Source organism: Lepisma saccharinum, chromosome 8 (assembly GCF_977018435.1).
Source record: "Lepisma saccharinum chromosome 8, izLepSacc3.1, whole genome shotgun sequence".
NCBI lineage: Eukaryota > Metazoa > Arthropoda > Insecta > Zygentoma > Lepismatidae > Lepisma > Lepisma saccharinum.
This window is the reverse complement of record NC_139236.1, coordinates 93,912,434-93,926,053: the sequence shown is the minus strand read 5'-3', so window position 1 is coordinate 93,926,053 and position 13,620 is coordinate 93,912,434. Positions and strand designations below refer to the sequence as shown.

The following is a 13,620-nucleotide window of genomic DNA, read 5'->3' as shown; positions in this document are numbered from 1 at the left end:
GTTTTGTTCTGCTTGCTTTGCAAGAAATTTTAAAAGAAAGTGTAATGACTTTTCGGGACAGACTGTACTTTTTGGAACCCCCTACCTGAGCCCAAATATTCCCCTTTGTAATTAACATTGCCGTCACGTGACCCAGTGTGCCGCATTCAGGGTCATGGATGAGTGTGTCCCACGTGGGCGACACGGAGAGGTGTTTGGCTTGAACCTCTCGCATGTTGGTTACGCGGCCAGACACACCTGGGGGCCACGCCCCTCCACACCCTCCGCTAAGCCGGAGAATGAAATATGGAAATGAACCGAGGGAGAAGTGTGCATTAAAAACCCACACGGAGAAAAGAAAGACTTTTGTTTACTCTCCCTTTGCCCTGCATCTGGCACAGGCCGTGTGGCAGGTTCCGTTGTGTTGGGCACGAAAGTCGCAGCTTCCGGTTTGCAGCGGATGTTTCAAGTTCAAGAAGAACTTCTAGGGGATAGTGACCTTGACTTGTGAGGAGACGTAATGGTGTCTCGGTTTCGTCTCTAGTTGAAAATGACTGTCTCGTTCTTTATATATAAATGTATGGTGTTCTGGAAAAAACTACTTAAGTCACAAACTGCGATTTTCTAGAAGTGTGCGGGATCCCAAACAGTCGGTAAATTAAAAATTTTCATGTTTAAAACTGGCTAATTCTCGATGTTTTCTGCATTGTAATTGTCTGGAACTTCTCGAAAATTGTTAGCTTTTATTCCAGAAATGCAAAAGCAATCACTTTAGGTGAAAATTACATTTAGAATTCGAGAGCGTCGAGAAATTTCGAACATTGGTCGGGAAGTTGCGAATTTCTCCCGTACCAAACGTCGGGATTTAAGAAATTTCCCGTCCCGACCAAAAAATGTCTGTTCCGCATACCCCTACGATTTTCTGTTGTTTTCATTTAAGTCACTGAATGAGTTTGAGTTTTAAGTCCACTTTATGCACAGTAAGGCTAACTGGGACTGGACCTACAGTTTAAGGTGCGATCCGAACCACTATGTGCCTCCACCGGGTATCGAACCCGGGACACCTTGAATACAAGGCGACGACGCTACCACTGCACCATCGGGAAGGCCACACTAAATCAATTAAGTAGAATATTATAACTATATTTTTTTATGTTGGGCATGTTTAAAGTGTCTTAACAGTGCTGATTTGACATAACATGTCTGTAATGTTTTCTATTAAAACAATTAACATAAATAAATAACTGCCTTCTGTAAATAATTAATTTTTTGACTAAGTGCTTTTTCCCGAATCTCGAGAAATATCAGTCTCATTTTTGTCTAAATCTCGATATCGTTTCGGACTCAGATTTTTTTTCAGTACACTCTATGCTCGCTCCCGCTGTTTATAGTCGGTAGGGTGTGCGACTGCCTGACCGATGAACTAGGGTGGGTGATATAGGGTCGGACTTTTCCGGACTTGTCCCTGCTGAAAGTGGCTCTGGGGTTCACCCTGTCTCAAATAAATGAGTCCCTGAGGATAAGGACAACCGCACCTACATTCACATCCCGCTATGTGTGCTTTCATCGTACGGTACAATGTGCACGGGGAACTTTACCATACCTTTGTCTACTTTATGCTTTGATAGACTAATCGTGACTTGGACCTACAGTTTAAACTAAACTGCCTTCACCGGGAATCGAACCCGAAACCTCCTTTATTACAAGGCGACGACGTTAGCACTACGCCCTCGGGAAGGCTCCATATTTGCAAATATATAACGTTCCTCTTAATTGATTGAGTTGAGTTGATGTTTTATTTTATTTTATTTTATTTTATTTTATTTATTAAACACTACAGGCAAATGCCCAGGTACAGTGCTTTGAGGTCTGAGTTAAGTTGACATACTTGTTGACAAAACAAAAATAATTAAAAATTGGAAATAGAAAACAAAATCAATGAGAGAAGAAACTATAAGAAGGAACAAAATAATAGTTACATAACAACAATAAGTAATAATAGGGTCGTATATCAAAAAGTATACAACATATTTGGTTACAATGCTATTATAGAGGGTTCACATAATATGTTTGCTTTTAGGTCTAAAAATAGATCAATGTCAGGGGTATTATTAGAGAATATATTGTACAACACGCACTTCCTCCTCATGGGATCCGTTTCGGCCATTCTGGTTCTACCGAGTGAAATTTCTGGGTCTTAATTTTGAGTATGGAACATAAAAGTTTATTTTTGCGAGAAGTGCGGAGGAGTCTGTATTTCCATTGGCATGTTTGGAAAGGATGGTTAACTGGTGCATCTGTCTTCTTTTTTCAAGGAACGGGACACTCAGCATGTTGCGTAAGATGTCACCCGAAGTGAATTTTGGATAAATGACATCTAATTTATACATTAAATACCTTAAGAATTAATTTTTGAGTTTCTCTATTTTTTCGATTTCCTTTATAAACAACGGATCCCAAACGACTGAGACATATTCAAGTTTTGATCTGACAAATGTACACACAGAACCCAAAACGTGTCAATTGACACATATATTTTGATTTCAATAACACGTTAACGTGCATAAACTGCAAATGATGCACCTTTTAGTGTGTCAAAATACACATAGGAATGTATTAAAGGGTATTTTTATGAGATGAAGTTTCGTGTGATGCACTAAAATGCATCAATTTGAAAGATCAGACAAGATCATTTCGAAGATAACAAAATTACACATTTAGCTGTGTCAATTGATGCATTATAAGTGAAAGTTTGTTATCTTCGAAATGATCTTGTCTGATCTTCCAAATTGATGCATTTTAGTGCATCACACGGAACTTCATCTCATAAAAATACCCTTTAATACATTCCTATATGTGTATTTTGACACACTAAAAGGTGCATCAATTGCAGTTTATGCACGTTAACGTGTTATTGAAATCAAAATATATGTGTCAATTGACACGTTTTGGGTTCTGTGTGTAAAGTAAAGTAGCAAAAAGGTTTCTTTTTTCTTAAACTGGCTACCCATTCTCATCACAAATCCTAGGTTCCTGTGTTCTTCACTGAGGATGTGCGCAGTGTGTGTCTTGAAATTTAAGGCTTTGTCAAATGTGACTCCATGGTCAGTTACAGTATTCTCTCTTAGGATTTCTACATTCACTTCATGCACAGAAAGGCTAATTGGGACTGGACCTAAAGTTCGTGAGATCCGAACCACTTTGTGCCTCCACCGGGTATCGAACCCACACCAGGTTCTTAATTGACAGCAATAACAACTCCATCTTAAGGAAAGAGCCCGAATATTTCGCTCCTTACAAGCTAGATGACCAGTCATCTCACCAATGTGACACTCGATGCTAATTTTTTATATTAGCTGAATACCACATCCCAAGGGAGTGCCATGATACGGTGCCCCACTAACCCATTCCTAAAGGTCTTTGTCACCCCGCGTGGAATGCAGTGATTGTCCCACCATCCCAGAGGCTGCTGCGGAAGCGACGCGACGCGACTCTCATCATAATGAGATCGCTCCATTGTTAGCGGAAGATGAACTTAATCTGTTGGAGGACCTATCTTCGATGCCTATCTGATACACGCCCGCTTGGGATAAAGATTAGCATGACGAAGGCGGGGAACTCAAACCGTTTCGACTAAAATGTGGATCGTAGACATCGGCGTATGAACGGGAGGTGCCTGGGCAACAACTAATGCTTCCTCAAAAAATATAACATGTAGAAACTACATTTAAAATAATGAATATAATATCCATGTTTAAAAAAGTAAGATATTATTATTTACAATAATAATCAGTAATCACGTAATAGAGAATGTTTGTCAGTTAAAAACTCCACAGAGTATTATCTATCAAGTGACCTGGTATGTACAATATTATATTTTATGCACTGTAAAAACGTGGATAAACCGCTGACCTCCGTGTGGCGAAGTAGTTTGACACAGCTGGTTCGAATCCTGGCCTGGGCAGAGGTTTTCTTTCTGATTGTCCTTTCATCAATTTCATTGTCAATATATTTATGGGTAAGACAAGACAGGAAAATAACAAATTAACGAGGCTCTGGCGTCTGGTCCTACGGCCAATATAATCTATATAGTGCTGTGTGTGTGTGTGTTGTGCTTTGATTTGTCCTTGTTTGTGCTGAGTGACTCTTTACAGCCTCAGCTTTTGACCCAGGTAAGGATATTTTAGTTTTCAAACAGGTTCCTATTTTGTAATGATAACGGGCTAAGCCCCGTATAGTGTGACGGGTGCAAAATGGCCTAAGTGCCGACGCACCCAAAATTTTTAATTCAGATTCAAATTCAAGAAATTGATTGATTGATTTGCTTTATTTTACTTCGCCTTTTGTGCCACTTTTGGCTAATTTGCGAAGATGGGGATGAGTGATGATTTGATTAAATTGATGAATGGACACTCACAAACATCCATGCTCAGGCCGAGATTCGAACCCGGAACCCCTGACGTCGTAGCGCGATATGCTAACCACTCCGCCACGGGGCCTGAAATTAACAAACAGGAAAGCAAGTATTTCACAGAAGTCACTTGGTTTTATTTAATTACTGAAACTGGTTCAGAATAGAGATGGTGCACTAGTATCTGGAATCTAGGGTGTGTATGGTGTCCCATAGAAGAATATATAAAAATTGTTGTGTGGTGCGAGCGCAACAATTATGTTTCTTTATATTTGTTTTGTTTTATGGACACATTCTTGCAGTGTCCATAGAATAGTCTAACATGGACTGATCCATGGCAATATATGCCAATCAGGTGCCAACCACTACGCTATATGGAAGGCCCGAAGAAGATTCAAAATATAATTTAAAACGTAACAGTTATATCCTCCCCGGTGGACTGGTAGGAAAGGGGGAGAGGGTATTCAGGTCCACCTGTTACATTAGAAACTTCCCCGGGCTATTGGTAGCGGAAGTTTCTACCCTGGTCCCGTTGGAAGACAAACAGAGGCATTTTTTAGGGTTCTTTCCACCTGAGTTGTTACCTGAAAGCCCAGCATGTGGCAGCACCGTTATATCACCCCTTAGAATGGGGTGCGGAGAAAAGTTCAAGGGCAGAAGACAATAGTAGGAGAATAGATTGGGGAAGGAGGACGATTTCTTTCTTTGAAGAATGTTACAAACCAGTTGACTCTGATTAGTGTATTCTTTGTGAAAGCTACATAAGTACTCTTACAGAAATAAAACTATTAATATGTTACCTGTAGATCAAGAGATCTTGCTGTTTAGTCTGAATCTGTGCCTCTGAAGCAAAACACGTTATATACATTGGCTATAGTTGAGAATATGTTAATCAGGCACGTATCCAGAGGGGGGCTCGAGCCACCTCCGAAATGTTTTGATTTAAACTAGATAAAATGAGTTTTTTTGGCTTGTGTGTGTGAAATAAAATATTGTGATTATAATTTAAGGAGAGATATAATTATCGAGGAAAGGCGGAGAATTTTCTAGAATCCTGAGGGATAACCCTATTATTGATAATATTGTATGTAAACTTTTCTTGCTCTTACGGTGTTGTCGAAACAAACTTGAGCATTATTTAAAGATTTGTCAGCATTTGGAAGTTGTACAACAAAGCACTGTTGAAGGTAGCGCCATGAGTCGGGCGATTCGTTGCATTACTAATTCTCTGAAAAGCTCGAGAGGGAACGTTCTTGAATAGGAGGTGGAGTCGAACTACTGGCAGTATTAACAAAACATTTTATGTGCGGAACATTCCACAATATAATATGAATATAAATACGCGAATTCAATTTCACAGTTGGTCTGTACAACAGAATTATTCAATAAGACTTCAGGAGTAAGTGTGACAGTGTCCATTGACAATTTTATAAGATGTAGATATTCGGGGGGTAAGGGGGGGAGAGGACTAATGATACATTTTCCTGGAAAGTGCTGAAGACTACCACTAGTACAAGTTCGGGTCCAAAGCTGAAGACACTGCCGACCGTGTAGTGCTAGTTTCGGGTCATGAGCCGAAGAGATCGAAGGTCTCTAAATTAAATATTTCAGCAGTAATGGGCATTGGAGCATTATTTATTTTTTAAAAAAAGAAATAAGGTGCACAGATCGACTGAAAATCTAAGTTTTGAGTGACGATTTATTAGGGACCTGACCAAGTTTCGTGTATGCAGTCCGAGAGTTTCGTGGGTTAAAAAAGGACTTTTAAGTCAACTGTTAATTAAAGATGTAGTAAAGAATAGTCATCTTCCAGTAATATTAGTTAGAGAAACAAAATTTTTAGGAGTTACTATAAATGAAAATCTAAATTGGTCAAACCACGTAAAAGTACTTGTTAAAAAACTAAATTCCAAAATATTTACACTGAGGTTATTAAAACAAACACTTCAAACAAATTCACTAATTCAGGTATATTATGCAATGTTTCATTCACTAATAAATTATGCAATAGAATTTTGGGAGAACTCACCGGCAAGTTTAGAAGCATTTAGAAAACAAAAGCAAGCCATTAGGATTATAGCAGGTATAAAGCCTAAGGAATCGTGTAAAACGTTGTTTAAGAAATTTAAAATATTAACCCTCCCTTCTCTGTACATATATGAAATGTCATTATATGCGAGAAAAAATATCGCGCTGCGAAGTTCAATAGAACACACATATAACACCCGAAATAAACAGCTCTTAAAGCCTTACTTCACCAGGCTAACATTAGTTCAAGAAGGACCCCAACAGATGGCAATTAAAATATTCAACCATTTACCAAATGATATAAAAGCAGAAAGTATGACAAGTTTCAAAAATAAATTAAAGAAACTATTAGTTAATAAGGAATATTATAGCTTTAGTGAATATCTAGATTGTAAATTATAGAAAATTTGTAATTATATATTTTTTATATGAACTGTACTGAACCCTCCAAATACCACTGTATATGGTTTACATGGAGTAATAAAATATAATATAATATTGGAAAAACACTCAAGCACTAACTACCACAAAGAGGCAGCCAGGAAGGCCGAAAATTTTATGATTGTCGAGAAGAGAAAGCAAGAAGATGTTGCATATGTGGAAATTTTAGCGGAAAAAGCAAGCTCGACCATGACTCGAAAACCAGGGTCTCTGGCATATACCGTGCAATTCTTTGTTCTACCAAGTGAGCTACAGAGTCACCACGCTTGATCTTTTACTGTCGCTGTAGAGCAATGGCACGGTATGCCTGGTGGAGCCTGCATTTTCCGCTAAAATTTCTGCATAGCACATGTCTTGTGTATGCCCAACCGTAAGATGTTGCCTGTTTAATTAACAAGCACAGAGAAAGGGGATAGAATAAAACTAAGGGACATTCCTACCGGTTGACAAGATATTTTTCTTCTGTGGTCAACACGAGCTGCCGTTTCAAGGTGACAATGAGATTGACTCACCAGGTTTCACACCGAAGCTTCACAAATCGAACATAGGCTTGTGCAGCCTGTCGTGCCGCTACGGTGTGAAAAGTTTCTGTTGATTGGGTCACTCTTGCAAACGATGTGTGTGTGCCTTCGGTCTGAATTCTTCCTAAATCTTGAAGATCATAAGGATGGAAAATTAGGATTTTTGTTAAAATTACGTTTCGAAAGCAGGCGACAACACCATAAAGGATCACATCCAAACCTGGGAGAACACATTCGAATAGATTATCCATTGCATAACAGCTTCGTGAAACGGACACACATACACATACTGAGATCGTTTCGGCACAAACACAACGTTCGTACAGTGCAACAGAGGAGTCGAGTGATAAAAATGTACCGATGTCACGTTCTGAAAGAAAGAAGAAAAAAACAAAACAAAAAAAACAGCAGCTTAAACAGTGGCAGATTTAGGAGATAGTTGCTCTCCATTTTTGGCCCCACACTATGGCTTTTTAATGCTAACCTTTGTCTACCAAGAGAAAATCAACTTTTCTTGCCCCCTCCGTTTTGGAACTGAATCGCCCGCATCGACCTTAAACCTTACCAGGTTCTATATATACTCCTGTAAAAAAAATATATTTACCCCCCCCCCCTCCGAAAAGAATTTCTGGATACGTGCCTGATGTTAATTATTGGACTATCCAGCCTAGTTATCATTATTTGCCAATTTTGTGGATAAAATAAGTTAGGTTTTATTTCCAGTTTAAGCCTTTGCATACCTTACAAATATGCTTGCCAACTTTAAAGAGTAAAATTCGTTGAGATTTCTCTACAGCCTTCAAACCCTTTACATTAAATGTTCTCCACTGGCGGCGATTGTGTTCCAAAACTTGGGGGGGAGCAAGGACAGTTTACTGCCCCTTGGTAGATAAGGTTTAGCATTGTGCGGGAGCAAAAGTGGCAAAAAGTGTGGGGGACAACTGCATCCCCTCGCCCCCACTGTGTAAGACTAATGTCCTGAATATCAGATGTTATCTGTTTGTGTGGTCTTGCTACAACATTGAATCAACTTGATCAAAACATCCAAGCAACTAAAATTTGTAAGTAAACAAAACAGAATCAATTTACAGATACACAGACTCTCCAGAAGCAGTAATATTGTAACAAATTCTTCAAAATTAAATACCATAAAGGGATAATAGCTAATAAGAAAATAATAATACTAAATGTCGCCATTCCGACATTACTACAACAATTATGGAAAAAATCGAGACGAGGCCTGGCAGTGTCTCGAACTGTAAGTGCCTGTCTCGGTCTTGTCTTGATTTATAAGCATCCTTCTCGACATCGTGTCGAGTCTCGAAACATGCAGTGCAAACAATATGCAAATCGTATCAGCGTACAAACTTTCAGAGAGTGCAGACGTAATTAAAACGAACAACTTTCTAAACGTCTTTCTCCCCGTTTTGATGCCTCGTTTCGACGCTACGAATCCTCGAAAAATTAAATTTTATCCTGAATGCATACGCATTATGCAACTACACAGCATACGTAGGTTCACAAATGTTATCAACGGGATGACTTTGCAAATACCATAAACAAATGACTTATCCACAAAAATTCCGGTATGTCTGTGGAACTTGCACACTAAAGTAAAATTGGTTTAGGTAAACTTTTCAATATCATAATGAAGTCTCAAACGAGATCCGAGAGTCTCGGTCTTGTCTCGATTTTACAGAGGAATGTCTGGTTCTCGTCCCGACAAGTCTCGAAGCGTGTTGTCTCGTTGTTGATTTTTTACAAGCCCGTCTCGTTACCATTACTAACAATAATAGTGCAGTTCTCTAGAACACAATCCCTTTTCCACCTTTGCTTATTACGAATCCTTTCCTCGCTTCCACTATACTTTTACTTACATCTTGAACATTAGCTATTTGTTGTTAATAGTTTTAATAAACTCCGTTCATATATTTTAGTATCTCCTCTGAACCTGCATGACCTCTTCATGCTTTCTTTCGAAAGCGCTGTCTTTCTGCGACCTGTCCTTTTCCGACCTTCTTTTGCGATTTGTCATTTTAGAGCCTGTCCTTTTGCGGCCTGTATTTTTGCGACCCTCTTTTTGGTCTTGTCTTATTTCGACCTTTCCTTTTGGAACCTGTCCTTTCGCGACCTGTCCTTTGAGATCTGTCTTTGTGGAGACATAGTGGTTCGGATCCAGTGGCGTAGCGGCCGCCACCGCAACCCTCGCAATGCGGCGAGGGGGGCGAGAGGCAGAGGGCGCCGGAATGTTCTCTCTGCGTGCCCGTGAAATTTTATATAAACCCAGAAATTCAACACATAGTGTCGTTTGTTAAAAATTGGATTTATAAAACCGAATTCAGGTTCCTAGTAACATATCATTGTCTCAGTCAGAGGGGCCCGTGTAATAGGTGTCTCCGAAATGCAGAATTAACTTACTTGCTCGCAGATGGCCATCGATAGGTAAATATCCCTCCCTCATACTCATACTCAGTTTCTCGTATACGGTACGTAGTGTCAGGCCCTTTACCCAGGATTATATGTCAATTATTAAATAATTAATTAATATCATTAATTAATTTATTTATATACCGTATATTTATAAACATATATAAACAAATTAATTTGCTACATTTATAAACTTTAACTTTCATGAAAAAGTAAGTGGTCTATCGAAAAGTTAAAGTTAAAGTTATGAATAATAATGTTTAGGTCCACTAACACCAAAATTAAACACCGTGTTCGTGTGACAACAACGTTTTGGGAGGTCCAGTCCTTGCACTCGGCATTTCATTGAGTGACAAATTTTCAGTCAATAGAGTCCCATCGCCGCTTTATTATCTATATCTCAAGACTGGAGTCCGCAGCTATTTGTTCTTAGCAGATTGCATTAACCTTATGAATGATGTTAGGTCACCATCGGCAATATAGAGGCCCAGTTCAAACAATACAACTGAAATGATAAGTTTGCCTGAGTATGTTACTCACTGTTAGTATTATAAGGCTAATGTGAGCAGCTCTTACGTTGAATCTTGGCCTGTGGCAGCCAGGAGATGGCTTTCGGGGCTGAAGGCCATCCATCTCAAAGTCCAAAAAAGGATTGTTTACTATCCTTTAAACAATTCCCCCAAACAGTATTTTTTGAATATCTGTGTATTATATGTAACCTAATTTAAAAATAAAATGTTGCAAGGAAAGAATACAAAGGAACAGGAACAAAATATTTGGCTGCGTGAAACCTCCCTCCTCCTCCAAAAAGAGAATCCTGTTTCTGCCGCTGCATTGAAGTAAGATAATTTTTTTCGAATTTCTTCTTCCAGTTATTTATCAGAGATTCAGACCATCCTGATTTAGTTTAGAGAAGCTAGTACACTGATATATAGTCGATGACAAAAAACGGGAAGGCAGAGTATTTGGGATAAAAATTAATTTCTTTCACAACTGGGGAATGGGGACTAGCAAACCAATGTACGCCAGTCCCACTCTGGCATGTCCATAATTTTCTTTTCACTAGGGGGGTCCCAATGTTTTACTTGTAGGGGCGGTGTCTCCCCGATGGCGCAGTGGTAGCGTCGTCGCCTTGTAATCAAGGGGTCCCGGGTTCGATACCCGGTGGAGGCACAAGTGGTTCGGATTCCACTTTAAACTGTAGGTCCAGTCCCGATTAGCCTTACTGTGCATAAAGTGGACTTAAAACAAGATATAATTACATTACATTACTTGTAGGGGCCCCCAGAGAACTGTGCTCCGCCACTGTTCGGATCCCACTTAAACTGTAGTTACAGTTCCGATTAACCTATCTCTGGGTAAAGTGTACACTCACCTCAATTAGTACTCCGGCAGTTTGTTTCTTTATACATCATATTTGCAGAAGATACAATTCAACTTACAAGTGTATCAATATACGCTGTATAAAACAGACCTTATTACTAACTTCGTTGACCCTGTACACTCACCTCACTTAGTACTCTGGCAGTTTGTTTCTTTATACACCATATTTACAGAAGATACAATTCAACCTACAAGTGAATCAACAATCAACACACGTTATTAGTTATTACCAGTGGCGTCGCGTGCGGTTCGCATACGAATGTTTTTGTACTGAATGTAGATTTACTCCTCTCCCTTATAATGTAACTTCATCTTCAATTGAAAAAGTGAGAATAACAGTTCAATTTATTTTCAACAATTTCCCACCAAAATTACGCTATATTTGAAGTAATACGAGAAGGACTAGGGGAAATTGTCCCTCTCCCCCTTAAAATCCGCCAGGTTTAGCGAATTCTCGCTAAAGTTTGCAGATATGTAGTACAGACCTTTTCGAGCCCCCTACACATGCAGTGTATATGCTGCACTCTGGTGCCGAATGTAAGAAGTATTGAGGCTTGCATCAGTGTTCACACAGTGAAGTGAACATCTTCAGGGTATAGTGGCCAATAGCCCCTTAGCTGTCAGCTCTATGCAACACGCACAGCAATTATGTTCTACGCCCTCCGTGGAACAACGTGGGAGACAGTGTTACCAACTATCTAGAAAAGTTATCAGACGTGAAAGAAATCGTGTCAGAGTAAATTGTGTGTGGGTATACTCGTACATCATAGTATTTTTTCGAATAAATATACGTATGTCTGTGTGCATTTAATATGTACGTAATTTAAGACACATACATGAGTGTTCACGTGCTCATGCGAACATTATCAGGCGATGCGCCTGGTTATTACTAACTTCGTTGACCCTGTACGTTAAAAAATTCAAACTCAACCCCTCAGCAGGAAGAAATTTAGAATGTGGAATTGCTCATTGATGTATAATGGCCTGGTGAACAGCAACAATCCACAGATTATATATTACGCTATCTATAATCTGTGGCGGAGGAAATGAATGGAATAGTCTAAGAATTCGTGTAAACGTCTGCAATTTTTGTTTGATTTTCACGTTCTGTTAAATACAATGTAATTTTTTAGTGTTGTTATGCACGTGAGAAGAATATTTCTTATGCCTCGAGTAGATTTTCAGGATGAACCCTTTAACGTAAGACATGTCAAATCTGACTGTTTTATTATTGTTTCTATCGGTTGTAGTTGCAAGTATTTAATATTTTGAAAAAATTCTGTTATTTCTAACTCCTGTGAATATGTTAATTTTACACCACAGTTGTTAGGCATGTGTGACAATTTTTTCGATGTAGATAATCCTGTTTTTAACACAAAAGTTCGCTTGCCATTTGTATTCAAAACATACACGTTGTGAATACGTCTTACCTTTCTGCGTTTTAAATCTATTTTGAAATTCCATCGCATTTCTAAAAATTATTTGGCAGTTAGCGTAATATCAGTTATCTCCATTCTAATGTAATACTGTAAACTAGCTAAGTGATTTAACATGTGACAGTTTTGTTAGAATTGTGGGTACTAGTTTACTATCCTTCGGACAGATTTCTTCATTTCTACAGAAGAAACTACTTACCGTAATAAGTTCCTGTAGTATTGTCTAACATCTGGAAGGTGTTTTGTGTGATGTGGTGAAGTGCTGAAGACCAGACATTACATGATTAGGTATTGGGAAGTAATTTTGGTAAAACTTCGATAGCGTCCCAACGGATTTCTTCATTTTTACACAAGAAACTAGTTGGTATTTTCTTTCGTCGAGAAAAACCGATGTTGTCCGTATATGCTAAATTTAACGAAATGACACATTAAAATCGGATATTTTGTGTTTTGCATGGTTCGTACTTACCAATTGTGTATTGCGGAACATAGTCCAAGGTGCCATTATGCTTTTTACACAAAAACTAACACAATTTTTCACATACAGATTGATTTTTTTGATTCCTTTCTTCGTGATTTTTTTGATTCCTTTCTTCGCTTCTGTAACACACAATATGGCGGGCACATTTTGACTCACGTTGCAGTTATGCAGTGTTTTCAACCTTCTTCACCGAAAAATACCTACTATCGTGTTCCTCACGTGTGAAAATTTTACATTATGCATGGGTAGCTGACAGATAGCCTCATGAACCATTATGCATGGTAGCTGACGGTTAGCCCCATGAACCATTTCCAATAAGTTTTAGTTAGGTTAGGCAAGCATAGGGGAAAAAAGGGGTTGGAAACACTGACAGGGGCTTACATCATCAAACGTACGCAGCATGCAGTTCACGTAGCGAGAGCAATGGCAATTGTGAGTCGGTGAGATATTTCTCTTGAAAAATACATGATTTTCCAGTCAAATATATTCCACGATGAAAGAAAATATCTTGAC

At 38.8% G+C, this 13,620-nt stretch overlaps 1 protein-coding gene across 2 annotated transcripts in view; it reads left to right on the top strand.

Annotated features, from left to right (window-relative positions):
• The window catches only part of LOC145991310 (uncharacterized), a 106,199-nt gene that overhangs the window by 76,782 nt on the left and 15,797 nt on the right, over positions 1 to 13,620 (top strand). Inside the window, exon 1 of one of the 2 annotated variants that reach the window (XM_083127308.1) lies at positions 12,235 to 12,390. The exons of the other annotated variant lie outside the window; for it this stretch is intronic. Within the exon in view, the coding sequence (XP_082983434.1) occupies positions 12,377 to 12,390 (14 nt within the window). The 5' untranslated portion in view covers positions 12,235 to 12,376. Of the gene's footprint in view, positions 1 to 12,234; positions 12,391 to 13,620 lie in introns of those variants that run through there. 2 annotated transcript variants of the gene reach the window in all.